General features: G+C 37.2%; 2 protein-coding genes, 1 long non-coding RNA gene and 1 pseudogene across 4 annotated transcripts; 2 read left to right on the forward strand and 2 right to left on the reverse strand.

The window, feature by feature from the left end:
- Window positions 1-104: 104 nt before the first annotated feature.
- Window positions 105-2003, forward strand: LOC149042841 (uncharacterized). The gene is made up of 2 exons (XR_016188354.1): window positions 105-208; window positions 1616-2003. It is a non-coding gene; the product is annotated as an uncharacterized LOC149042841 (long non-coding RNA).
- Window positions 953-8272, reverse strand: LOC149042842 (uncharacterized). 2 transcript variants are annotated; one of them, XM_089212050.1, is made up of 3 exons: window positions 8150-8272; window positions 6886-7331; window positions 953-1895 (listed from the first exon to the last, which is right to left on the reverse strand). In XM_089212050.1, exons 2-3 carry the CDS (start codon window positions 7166-7168, stop codon window positions 1606-1608), a joined length of 573 nt encoding a protein of 190 aa, XP_089068176.1. In that variant the 5' UTR covers window positions 7169-7331; window positions 8150-8272; the 3' UTR covers window positions 953-1605. The 2 variants fall into 2 exon arrangements, with proteins under 2 accessions (XP_089068176.1, XP_089068177.1); XM_089212051.1 differs by lacking the exons at window positions 6886-7331; window positions 8150-8272 and adding an exon at window positions 3773-4178.
- On the forward strand, window positions 4225-5349 carry LOC149042843 (uncharacterized; annotated as a pseudogene).
- Window positions 7653-13710, reverse strand: LOC149042844 (uncharacterized). Its single transcript, XM_089212053.1, has 4 exons — window positions 13254-13710; window positions 12254-12321; window positions 10994-11212; window positions 7653-9157 (listed from the first exon to the last, which is right to left on the reverse strand). Exons 1-4 carry the CDS (start codon window positions 13279-13281, stop codon window positions 8987-8989), a joined length of 486 nt encoding a protein of 161 aa, XP_089068179.1. The 5' UTR covers window positions 13282-13710; the 3' UTR covers window positions 7653-8986.
- Window positions 13711-13761: the final 51 nt, after the last annotated feature.

Consider the following 13761-nt stretch of genomic DNA (forward strand, 5'->3'; position numbering starts at 1 on the left):
GCGTAAGCTGTCTTAAAATAGAATAATGACAGGAAGTATTTGTTTCGACGTAAGTTTATAGATTGCGCAATAAAAGATTGAACTGACCTTAAATGATGATGAAAGCATTATTGAACAAAATAATTATGCTGTCTTGATATTGATCCAGGTTATCTCTATCCACTCATTTTCCAGTGTACGGTGAGATATCAAGGTAGAAGCAAATAAGGTATGGAGGATTTCCTCTTGATATTTTAGTCTTCGATGGGCTGAAGTCAAACCTATACTAAAACTTTCTTACCTTTAATGATCCACTGGTTTCGTAGAGACCACCTTTGATTACATTTAATGCTAAAGTAATTTGAGAGGTGGCATGGAATATTTTCTGAAATAGCTACTTTTAATTTCAACTGAATGCTATAAAGGCGTTGAGAAGGATGGGAAAAGCAGTATTCAGAACTCTTCCAAAGCAAGATACTGGAATCATTTTTTAACATTGTTTTCATAGTCCCATCAATCACACAAATCCCTGCCTATGGCAGCTCCCTTTCTTTTCCCTTTTTAAGCATAATGCAATACGAGGCGATTTCAAATGCAGTCAACTGTTTCTCGAATTAAGCATTATTTGAATGCCTAAAGCTGAGCTTTTGTAAAACCCACCCAATCCATTCGACTCGGTCGGAAGAAGGGACACCATTTTTACCGCTTCACGAAGTTCCTCAGTCCCAGAGGGTTTCACCAAGCATTATGAAATAACCATCCGTCAGGGCTGTCAGCACTTCGACTACAATATAGTACAACTTATGTCCTCGCTTTCATGAATTTGAATCATTAAAATAAAACCTTGTCTTTGTTCGGCTAAAGAACAGTATTTTTTTCACTAAAACGGCCATGATTACCAAGAAACGTGAGAAGAGTAAATGTGACCTTTACATACTAGATGAAAAACATACACAAAACTGAAGAGAAGGCATGTTGTTAAGTTAAAACTTTATTTCTTCACATAAGGTTACCTTTTAGAGCCATATTTCCGACAGTCATTACATGTCAGTTGCTGAAGTCGCGGCTATGTTAGGCGTTAACCACTTGTGGCTGCTCTCCTACGCTTATGTCGTGTTCTCCCAACCTCCCGCGCGTTTACATCAGGCTATGTAAACACGGAAACCATTTTACATTTCTTCATTAGTTTCACAAAACTTTCTTCCAGTTCCATCCTTAATGCTGACTATCTCGTTGAAACTCTTGATTTACTCCCATATATTTTCTTTTTCAAGTAATATTTTGGATTTCCTATACTGAAATTTTATGCAGCCAAGGACAACTTCTCGAAATCGGTTTCACGTAAGAAATTAATCACGATTAGATGATACTCGTATGTTATAACAAGGGCATAGCCGGGCGGGGGTGGGGGGTAAGGGTTATGCTTTGGAGTTCTCAGGTACCCTTGTACCCGTAAGCCCGGCTCGCAAGGGCAAAAGGGGCGGACGCGAAGTTAGTGGTGGAAAAGGAACAGCGTTTCTAATAAATAAATCACGTACACCTTTGAATGAGTTCGGATGGCAGGAAAGTTTTAGATTATTAACTTTGACATTATTATTAACTTTGACATCATTATTAACTTTGACATCATATAAAGTGGTGAGTACCATTGAACCCAGATGGTCCACGAAGACCCTGAACACCAGGTATTCCAGACGGTCCTGCAGGACCCTGAGTACCATTATATCCCGGAGGTCCGGGAAGTCCGGCAGCTCCAGCAGGTCCAGCAGGTCCCGCAAGTCCAATGTCACCCTTTGTACTATTATATCCTGGAGGTCCGATAGATCCAGCAAGTCCGGCGGGTCCAATGTCACCATTAGTACCATTGACTCCAGGTGGTCCTCTGACGCTCGTGCTGCCTGTAGCATTTTTTTCACCTACTCAATAAAAAACAACAACAACAACAACAACAGAAAAAAAACTTAGACATCGTAAGAAACTCTTAGTCTCTTAAGAATCTCTATTAATAAAAGAGGTTTAAGTCTGCACTTGGGTTGAGTTTGAAATGCTTAAGATAAAGTTTGGTTTTTTTCTAAATATTTTTTTAAACTTTTGTGTTAAGAAAAAAATATTTTCGCTTGCAAAAATATTGTTTTGGACCCGACCCAGACTTTTTTTGTACCTTTGCACCTCTCTTTTTAATTTATATATATATATATATATATATATATATATATATATATATATATAATATTACATATAGTATTACTATTACATCACTATGGAGTGTCAATAATAAGGTTTTAACAATTAGGCGAGCGTCTACAACTTAAATGGTTTTTATTTCCCCTAAGGTAAATACACCATCAAGTGAAACTTGTGTGAAATTACAAAGTCTGGCCATCTAAGTTTTTCAGAAATTCGGAAAGAAAATTCAATAAATCTTTTGAAATTAACAGTACAATTGCTAAACTGAGAGTAGTTTGGCATAATTGAAGTCATCACTAGTATTATACCACCGGCGACAGAACTTTCACAGGCGTTATTAACATACGTTGTTATTATTCGAACAAGCACTATTCTGGCGGCTGAGCCATCTTTTACCAAATCTTTTTTAGTTTTTATGCTTTGTGCATTTTCAATGGCGCAAAAAATACTTTGATTTCTTTCACGAACGCGGCAAGAAAGCGCCGCGAACATAGCAATTGCCTCTCGATTTTATTGGCTGCTTTTAACGCACTATCGTATGTGATTCTCACCTTGCATTTGTTTATTTCAGGGTGCTAAAACACATGAACCGACAAAGTGATAATATTTAAATTCTAAGCATCTTCTTGATTAGCTTTCGCTTGAGTAAAAATTGACTACCGTTATACTCGAGAAAAAGGAGGGGAGATCCCGGATTAGGTGGGTTGTGACTTCACTAGAAGGACATGAGATATCTTAGAACACAGAAGGGAATGAGGTAGCTTGTATCTCAAGTTAAATCGACCGGACTGCTCTTACGAAAAGTAATACGGTCATACGTAAAAGTTTTTATCGATGATCAAAGGAAACATCACTGACTCGGTTTTTTTTCCTCGGTGAATCATTGTTGGTTTCAGGAGATGACAACCACTAGTCTATTTTTAAGAGGCATTACAATAATAATCCGAGAGCTTTTGTACTTATTCATAATAAATGTATTTTACAGCAATAGGCTTGATGTGCCACACTCGCGGATCGGAGTTGTGTGAGAGCAAACGAATTTACTGTTAAAGAGATATGTTTTTCAACGCTCATTTGTCATAACCTAGCCTCATCCAAATACCAAATCATGCAGACATAATAGTATTGCCCATGTTGTTCATGATTACGACTATGTACCATGATAGACGGATTGCCCCTTGTAAGCAATGTCATTTTCTTAGACTTGAAATCCTATACTAATCATCAGTGCGGAGAAAGCTTTCGTAAATAAAGGTCAAATATTTCAAACTCTGTAAGAAATTCTTCAAGAAGTTACTTTTTAATTTGGAGATGAAAATTTTATGCGAGAGTAGTTGGTTGATAAATTGGGCTTTTTACTAAAAAAAGAACGTGGCTTTTACTGACCCAATTTCGTGGAATCTTAATAATAAAAATACTCAAATCATATCAAAACGGAAGGTAGCTAATTTTCTCTTCGGACAGGAAATGAAATGGTCGAGACCGAAGTAAATTATTGTTTGCTTTATCGTGTCGTACGCGTTTGACTAATGCCACTTTTAAAATTCCAATGAATCAAGACTTACGAGTGTTTACTTACAACAGGAAGGAGCAATGGTAGCCATACCTGTTGAAACCTCCGTGTCGTCATGATTGCCACAGCTAAAAGTGGCAAGAGCTGTTAAGAGCGAAGCAACAGCAATGGCAGATGCAATAAAGAATAATGGGTTATGCTTCACTGTATCAGAATCTATATACGGCTGTGTTTCCACGTTTGTTTTTGCCTGTGAAGTGTCCTTTCTGAAAACTACATGGTCATAGGTTTCGGCGTTATCTTCCTGTTTAGATTCCATTTCGAAATAAATATTCTCCTGCCCGACTTCGATCTTAGTATCCATCATCGGGTGGTATGATTGTGCCGTTTGTGAAACAGATCAACTTTAGACTCTTCTTAGGGCGAAACGTACTTAGGCAGACCAAAGAGATGCTGAAATGCGATGTGATATGATCATATGATCCACACTGACCCGATGAGAGAGCTAAGATTGACTGGTTCGTGAGCTGTCTTAAAATAGGATAATGACAGAAAGAATTTGTCTCGACGTAGGCTTATAGATTGTACAATAAAGGATTGAACTGACCTTAAATGATCGTGACGAAAGCATTATTTAACAAAATGGTTATGATGTCTTGATATTGATCCAGGTTATCACTATCCACCCACTTCCCAGTGTACAGTGAGATATCAATGTGGAAGTAAATGAGGTATAGAGATTTTCATTTTGATGTTTTAGTCTTCATTGGGCTGAAGTCAAACCAAAATTAAAATTCTCTTGCCTTTAATGATCCACTGGTTTCGTAAAGGCCACCTTTGACTGTATTTAATACTTAGGTCATTTGAGAGGTGACATGAAACATTTTCCGAAATAGCTACAGTACATGACAGTGTGGCAAAATTGGTGCCTATCGACGATAAAATGGAGTGTTTCAATCTAAGAATTTTGGATGAATAAATGATGATAAGTGTTCGAGAATTCATTAATTTATTTGAAATATGCTGTAATTGCCTTGCGTTGTTAAATGGACCTGTCTTGAGACAAAATTCACGCCAGTATCAAGTAAGAGGATTATTGGCATGTGTTGTTAGGCCAAATCTAAAATGGATGAGCATCGAATTGGCCAAATAATGAAACCAGTTACAAGTTGTTTAGCAAAGGAGCGTGCCAAGAAAATAACAAACCATTCCACAAGAAAAACGGTCGTTGCGAAATTAAAAGAAGCGAGCCAACCACTTCATAACATTATCCAAGTTATTGGACATGCCAGAGAGTCCTCGCTGGATCAAACAACTGAGAGCGAACGAAGGCAATTGTCTCGTATAGCAAGCGAGTATGCTGCAACATCGACTTTATAAGTGACAGTTCAAGGGTCAATCGCCGTCAATTATTTCTTCCTCTTGTCTAGGCCCAGAAGATGTAAATATGAAGGAAAACATCCCAGTAAATCCGCATGGGTCAGGCAATATGCCTCCTTTCTTCACACCATCACAATCTGTCACAATGGCAACAAAACCTCTCCAACAGGCACCTTGTCAAGTGTTCAATAAGTGTGTGTTCCACACAAACAACAACGCCTTCTGCAGATTCCTCGGAAAGCCAAAGACGGATGAAAAGGCTAATAATTATCGACTTGGACTCAGATTAGTCGATTGATATATAATAAGAGATTCTTAAAAAAGTTGTGATGCTTTCTTTTGTTTCTTGAGATAGCTGAAGTAGATGTATGCCGATTGTATTTTCGGTGTGCATTTTTCGTTTCTTCGCTGTAACGCTTGGTTGATTATTTAATTGCTTGACACTTGAACGGTGGAATGACTGCTTGTTGCTAAGTAATCGTTTTGCTTGAATGGTTTTAATGTTTTTTGTTTTTGTTTTTTAATTTTTATTTCTTCTCTTCATCTTTGTATTCAAAGCCGTTTTTAAACGTTGCATTTCGCTTTTGTCGAGGATTTTAATGATCGTGTTTTGGATAATCATGTTTTTTTCTTTCTATTTCTTTTTTTTTTCTTTCTTTTCTTTTTCCTTTTTTTCCCGGAATTGTAATGATCATAATTAATTGGCAACAGGACTTACTGTCGTCCAATTCTGTCTGTAATCATAAGCATTATACGAGTAATTGATAATCATTCTAATGATTACACACCGAATTGGACTCCACTCGGTCCTGTTACTATTTTTAATAATCTACATGGAACTTTGAATTTTCTTGGTGGGTAAATGTTAATCAAAATTTTATGAGGGGGGGGGGGGGTTTATTTTCATGTTAGTAAATGAATATACGTGTTTTATACCAAAAGCCCAATTGAAAACATGAAGAGTCATGCCTTTCGCTACTAATATTTTTTTTATATCTTCATCTTTGGTCGGATGTTATAACGCATATGGTTTACGTTTAGTACCCCGACTGACAATTTTATATATTGGAAAGAGAAGAAAAATGGTTAAAGTTCTCAATTTAATGACTCGGAACGTTTGCGTCATTTACAACGTCTTTGGCCTTTGCATACTACATGGCGCTAACTTGTTGTTAAGTGGCTCACATCATTATGATATCCTTTTGAAGAACACACATTATATTTCAAAGATAGATTATTCGCTTGTTAAATACGACATTTTTCGTCCTAGCTTAAGCAACCGTGACAACACCCTACAAGTTACTGAATGTGTTATTCAACGCCAAGTTGTCACAACTTGTCACAGCTATATCTTGATATCAAATCATGCAGACGAAATAGAAATGCCCTTGTTGTTCACGATTACGGATAAGTATTATGATGGACCGATTTCCCCTTCGAAACAATTTTCTTAGAAATCCTATACTAATCATCAATGCGGGTGAAGGTCTAGTAAATTAAGGTCAAATATGCAAGACTCTGTATGAAGTTCTTCAAGAAATTAATTTTTATTTGGAAATGGAAATTTTATGCGACAGTGGTCTGTCTATAAATTGGGCTTTTGATAAAAAAAAAAATTAAAAAATTAAAAAAAAAAAGAAAGTGGCTTTTATTAACCCGATTTCGTGGAATCTTAATTTACTCTTTGGACAGGAAGTTAAATGGTCAAGGCCGAAGTGAATTATCTTTTACCTTATCGTGTCGTTTGACTAATGCCACTTTTAAAATTTCAGTGATCAAGACCTAAGAGTGTTACGTCCAACAAAAAGGAGTAATGGTAGCCGTACCTGTAGATACTTCGCTACGTGCCGTCATGATTACCACAGCTAAAACCAAGGTGGCAAGGGCTGTTAAGAGGGAAGCAACAGCAACGGCAGATACGATAAAGAATAATGGGTGATGTTTCACTGTATCGGGATCTTTATACGGCTGTGCTTTCACGTTTGGCTTTGCCTGAGGAGTGTCCTTTCTGACAACTAAATCGTCATAGGTTTCGGCGTGATCTTCCTGTTTAGATTCCATTTCGAAATAAACGTTCTCCCGCCCGACCTCGATCTTAGTATCCATCATTGCGTGGTGTGACTGCACCTTTTATAGAACAGATCAACTTAAGCCGCTACTGGGAGGAAACAAGCTTAGGCAGGTTAAAGAGGCAATGAAATGCGATGCGATATGACAATCACTGACGGCGCTCTCATTAGAGACAGTGAAGATTGTCTGGTACGTAGGCAGTCTGAAAATATAACAGTAAATGTTTGTAAATGGTTAAGAATATATGAAAGCCATATATAGTCAAGTAAATTAGAATATATGAAAGTTATATATAGTCAAGTAAATGTTTGTGTCGACGTAGGTTTATAGCCAGTACATTCAATTGACCTAAAATGATGATATGAGTATTATTCAACAAAAAGATTACTCTCTCCTGTCATAGATCTAGGCTGTCATAATAAACTCGCTTCTTTAGATTTCGTTTTAAATAAATGTTTTTAATCCGTGAATCAATAATCTGCAGACGTTATGTAGATGATTAAAAGCCAAGGGGCACATGATGTTTCCGTTTTCAGATGAGGTCAAAGGAGGTTTTAATAGCTCTGTAAACATTCATCTCCACACTCGTTTTTCTAATGACGATCCACTTTTGATAAAACAGCCTGACTATATTTTCCTCTACTTAAGATGAAGCCGTAAAAAGCAAACATACAATGCTGGTAAAAGAACTGAATTTGCTCACAGTTCTTTCGGGAATTATATTTGAGACCAATGAAAAACGTGAAATGTAAAACCCTGCTCTGGATCATAAGCAGCCTTGAGTTATCCATATAACCTACACACTCACAATGAAACTAAACTCTTTATTTACTTTAAGTTTCTTTGGAGGAATATTTTAGATTTCTTGAACTAAAATTTGACAACTGCGCGAATTTTGTTTCACGCAATACATCAAAATCTCGCTTAGATGATACGTGCATGTTATTAAGCATGGATAAAGTCTGTATGAGCTTTTTTTATATTTTCCACATGATAAAAACCTTCATATCAGTTACTTACAACGTGTACAATAGTAGTAGGCCAAGTGAGTAAAACCAGGATTAATTCCTTTAGGCTATGCCAATTGGAGCGGGTGCAGAAGTCGGTGGAGACACAGGAACCGAGTTTCTGATTAAATAAACATGTACATATTTGAATGAGCGTGGATCACTAATATTTCAAAATAATGATTCGAAATCAGGTAATTTAAACACCTTGTCGGTAAATAGGGCGGTTTTTAATTGACTGTAAAAAGCTCGCGCCACCCTCTCAATCAATCACATTAAAAACTAAATCCAATCGCTTCTTGGTCAAACGCATTTTTATGCATTTTAAACAGTTAAATTATATTGCCTCGCCATCTCATAGGTTAATTACTAATTTTAATTTATTACACTTTGATATGCCCTCCAACAGAAAACGACACAACGCTTAAAAAGACATAACTCTTTTGCCGTCCTAGAGAACGATGGACTTAGTCTTAAATTAGCTGTCAATAATGGCTGCAATGTGATTAAATCATACATTATTCGAAACCTTCTAGAACTGTGCAAGTTTCAAAATATTTATAACTCACGACATAGTTTAAAATGATTCCGTTATCTGGCCGCTAGTTTGACCCCCCCTCGTGCGTTTGATACAAAGTATCATGTCAAGGGAATAGCTTTAGGTTTCCGGCAGTGTACATGGTAATAAAGCTTTGTTTCTTCTATAAAATTTATATTTGCGGCAAATAAAAATACGATATAACACTTATGTTAGACAACTAAATTGTTTTTTCGTCTCGCTTTTGATTCAATATTCTAGTAAAATCTTTAAAACGACCCCTGTTAAACAAATGGCTTAACGTTTTCCTCTTTATAACTGACACTCCCAGTAGTGGATATAGCAAAACATCTTTGGTTCTCCAGTTGTTAGGGTACTCTCACAAGAGCACTTGAAGGTTCTCTTTCCACCTGAGATGGTGCTTGATAATTTAGCAACTTTTGCATCATTTGTATCACAGCTTACACCAATAAACGTCTTACCCTGTAGAAAAATACATCTCATGTTTGTGATAACAATGATGATAGTAATGACATTGATGAATGGTGTCAAGAGACAGAAATCAATTATTTCCTTTGTGTGATTAGGCAAGTGTACATGTTACATCACTCATGATGCAACATGTACACGGCTGACGACCATAAACTGAGACATCCTTTGAGCATCATGTTATCATAAATGCATCCTTCAAATCTGGGAACCTAACAAAGGAAATACGCGGCGTTTTTTTTTTTTTTTTTTTTTTTCAATACGCTGAGATTAAGCAACACATTGCTAGGTTCCTTAGCGGGCAGGTCGTTTTCGCACCATCTCTTCGGTTTTTTTTTTTGTTTACTGGTCGAGATAGAGAGTCAGCAAACCTTTCTTCGTTCCATGACGGGCTACGGAGATCATTACTTGTTGAATTATAAAACTGACCGTAGATATCCTGAGGGATAAGAAGTTATAAAGAACGCATTTAAATTTACATCTGGCGGTAAAATGAACCTGCCCAATATGTTAGTGCTCAAGTCCGTAGTAACTGTCCAATGTTTCTTTTATTTATGCTAAAAGCATGAACTCGCCAAAGTTTGATGGAAATTTGAAACCCAAAAGCGTCGAAATAAACTTGGGAGTTGAGTGTACTTCAAATCTCAAAAGCGAGACGCACTGAAGGTGGAAAAATTAAAGGAAGGTTGTTGCCTTTAAGTGAGGCTTTTCGATATTTGGACTACTCCTTGTAAGGTAAAAATCATTTTAAGCGTTAATATGTCCTAAAAATATTTTCAAATAGAAGTTGTTTTTATTTCAGAATCGTACAACTTTCAGAATTTGCAAATGAAGGCTGCGCGAATTTTCTGGCTCTGCAATTGAGTTAACAACTATTTTATTAATGAATCTATCGATCGGGTTTCGTTCACAACAGAAAGTTATTCGTTTGGCTTCAAAACAGCAAATTTTAGCTATTTGGGAAAGGTCTTGGCCTTTAGATTTTTCCTGGCCATTTTTCATTTCTTTTCGAGAGCGTTTCTCATCTAGCAGCCCCAACAAATTTGCATATTGACTTGAAGCGTGTTCTGCATTTTTATCGTAAATCGTTATTAATGAGGAATACTTTTGAAGTAAAAATACCAATTGTTTTACTGAAAATCGGGTAAAAAATACCAAAACAGGGGGATTTTTCAACGTCAACGACATTGATGCCACTCTCACGGAAGCTGAAAATGTCATCAACGAAACGTATTTGCGATAAGCTCCATTAAATAGAACTTATTGGTTTTTTTTTTTTATCTACATATCTCGTGGGGTTTTGGGAACAAATTGCTAATACGAAAAAGAAGCGGTTTTTTAAAACATTTAACGATAAAAATTTGTCAAAGATAAAAATTGTTCAACAATACGTTGATGGAGGTGTCGAGTTGTAAAGCCGACATAACGAACGATCGGTAAACACTTTTCAACAGCCTATGGGGATACGAGCCTCCTCAAAGAAAGCTAATTCCGTATTCTAAAAAAGAGCCAAGGACTGTCTTGTCGATGAGATGCTTTTTATCAAGCAGCGCAACCTCGTCTCAACACGCAGACTGATTCCATTTGCGCAAAACTCTTTGTTTAAAGGAACATTCCATTATCTCTTGTCTTTTTAGTAATTAAACATTTTTTTTTTTATCTTTCACTCTTTGACTTGATAATTACGATCGCCAAACGTCGAAACGTGGTCAACATATTTTTAGTATGCTTTTACGAAATGTCTTATCGCAGTTTTTGTATCTTTAAATTGCAAATAAATTGCTTAATTCTTATTTTCTACACCCTATATAGAGCTGATCAGTAACTTACGTTTGGTTCCGTAACTTGAACTTCTTGCGTAGCGGCCGGGTCTGCTGTCATTCCAGAACTGGATGAGGTCTTGAAAGCACAGGAACTGGCCCCGGATCCAGGTGGTCCCCGGGTTCCATTGTACCCGGATGTTCCACGAGGGCCCTGAACACCAGGTTCTCCAGATGGTCCGGCAGGGCCCTGAGTACCATTATAACCTGGAGGTCCGGGAGGTCCAGACTATAAAAGATATGTTTTGGACCCGACTCAGACCTTTTTTGGATTTATTTTTATTTTTTTATCTTAAAATATATAACTATTACATCACTCTCGGGGGTATTGAGAACTAAAAACCGCATAAATGTCAACTAAACGGTTTAAACATTACGCAGGCGTCTACAACGTAAATGGCTTTTATTTTTCTTTTCTTTTATTTTTCGCAAAGCTTGCGTGAAATAACAAGTTTTCAAAAAAATACGAAAGGAAATTCAACCTTCTCTGTAAAGAGAGGTACAACTAGAATGTCCGAATAACCACTTTTCCGGCGGCTGATCTATCCGAGTATTTATTCCCACTTCTTGAGTTCACTCGAAGGTCGGCCGATGTCAGTTCTGCGGCTTCCTTCACTGCGATGACTGGAGATCGCCATGATAAGCTAGCCGGGATGGACCTTAGCACGTTCGCAGTCGCTCTGACACCGTCACGATTACTATGAATTTTATCAGTTATATCTGTTTGGCTATATTTTTCATCATTCCTAATTTGTTCTGTTCTGTTTTTTAGCACAAAACTTTACATGCTATACGAGCGTTAGCTGTGTTTGATTTTCATTACCTTGCGTAAACTTGCAATCTAAATAAGCGTGAAAATCTTCAAAGCTCAGACTTTCCATTTCGTCTCAGTTCTCTTTGAGGATTTTCGTCTCAGCTCACGTTATGATTACTTAAATTAAGGCGCCTGTTGCTACTTGCCGGCTCGCTTGTTCCGAATTTCACCTTCAATTGACCAAAAAAACGCTGGTGAGAAGTCCGGGAAAAGGTCGGACATAGTACGATTTTTCAGATGGCGTGACAACTTTAGCTCAACCCCATGCTCTATACTCTTCTAGAGCACGCTCTTTCAACCAATGACAGCGCGCGTTATATCCGCACTTTATCTTAATCCAGTTTCAAGAAGCATTATCATACGTCCGTGAACTTCCGTATTTATTCGATCACTGCGATTTATGACAAAATAAAACAAAAGAACCAAAAAAAAATGAAAAAAAAAAGATTTGCTTACCGATTTTTTTTGTAGAGCCGTGAGGATCCTCTCCAACTGCTGAACCTTCTTTTCAATCTGTGACTTATCTGGCAGAATAAATAATTTAACAATTATTTAACAGTCATGTCACAATAAGAATAATGACTCAACGCAGAGGATTGCCTCAACTCTTTAGATTGATTATATACCAGCATTTTATACAATAAACCTCGTGACTATTTGTTGAACATTTTTTTTTCTTTCGCTTTCATCGCTGGCGTGTTTTAGAAAGCAATCAATGAGGCCATTGTTCACCATCCCTTACATGTCATTTATCAATCAAAAAGTGAAGTAAAGGTAGTTTAATTTATTTTTCTTTTTTTTTTTTTAATTTGCGTTTCGATCTAGAATAATCGATGTGCTCTTACTGTAATATGCTTGATGTGCCCCACACGCGGATCGGAGCTGTGTTCGTGAGAGAGCAAACGAGGCTACTGTTTTGGAGGTCAAGAGATGCGCTGTTCAACGCCCAGTTGTCACAACTTAGCCTCATCTAAATATCAGATCGTGCAGACACAATAGAAATGCCTTTGTTTTTCATGATTACGGATAAGTAAAGTGATAGACGGATTGCCCTTTGTGAACGACGGCATTTCTTTGAACTTGAAATCCTCTATTAATCATCAGTGCGGGAAAGCTCCAGTGCTGGCTGAAGGTCAAATATTTAAAACTCTATGTGAAATTCTTCAATAACTTTTTTTTTGATTTGGGAGTGAATGTTGGTTGATAAGTTGGGCTTTCACTGAAAAAAGAGGCGGCTTTTATCGACCCAATTTCGTGGAATTGTAATAATAACAATACTCAAATCATATCGAAACGGAAGTTCCTCTAATTTACTCTTTGGACAGGAAATGGTCAAGAACGACGTGAATTATTTTTTGCTTCATCGTGTCGTTTAATCAATGCCACTTTTAAAATTTGAATGGGTCAAGATCTACGAGTGTTTACTAACAACAGAAAAAGGCAATGGTATCCGTACCTGTGGAAACTTCGCTCCGTGCCGTCATGATTGCCACTGCTAAAACCAAAGTGGCAAGGGCTGTTAGGAGCGAAGCAACAGCAATGGTAGATGCGATAAAGAATAATCGATGATGTTTCACTGTATCAGAATCTTTACACAGCTGTGTTTCCACGTCTGGCTTTGTTTGAGGAATTTCGTTTCTGAACTAAATCGTCATAGGTTTCGTCGTGGTCTTCCTGTTTCGATTCCATTTCGAAATAAATATTTTCTTGCCCGACTTCGACCTTAGTATCCATTATTGGTTGGTATGATTATGCCTTTTGTGGAGCAGATAAACTTTAGACGCTTCTGGAGGCGAACAAGCTTAGGCAGGCCAAAAAAATGCTGAAATGTGATGCGATCATATGATCATTACTGTCTGATGATAGAGCGAAGAATGACTGATGCGTAAGCTGTCTTAAAATAGAATAATGACAGGAAGTATTTGTTTCGACGTAAGTTTATAGATTGCGCAATAAAAGATTGA

The sequence above is a fragment of the Pocillopora damicornis genome, chromosome 7 (assembly GCF_964200805.1).
Source record: "Pocillopora damicornis chromosome 7, jaPocDami1.2, whole genome shotgun sequence".
NCBI classification, from domain to species: domain Eukaryota; kingdom Metazoa; phylum Cnidaria; class Anthozoa; order Scleractinia; family Pocilloporidae; genus Pocillopora; species Pocillopora damicornis.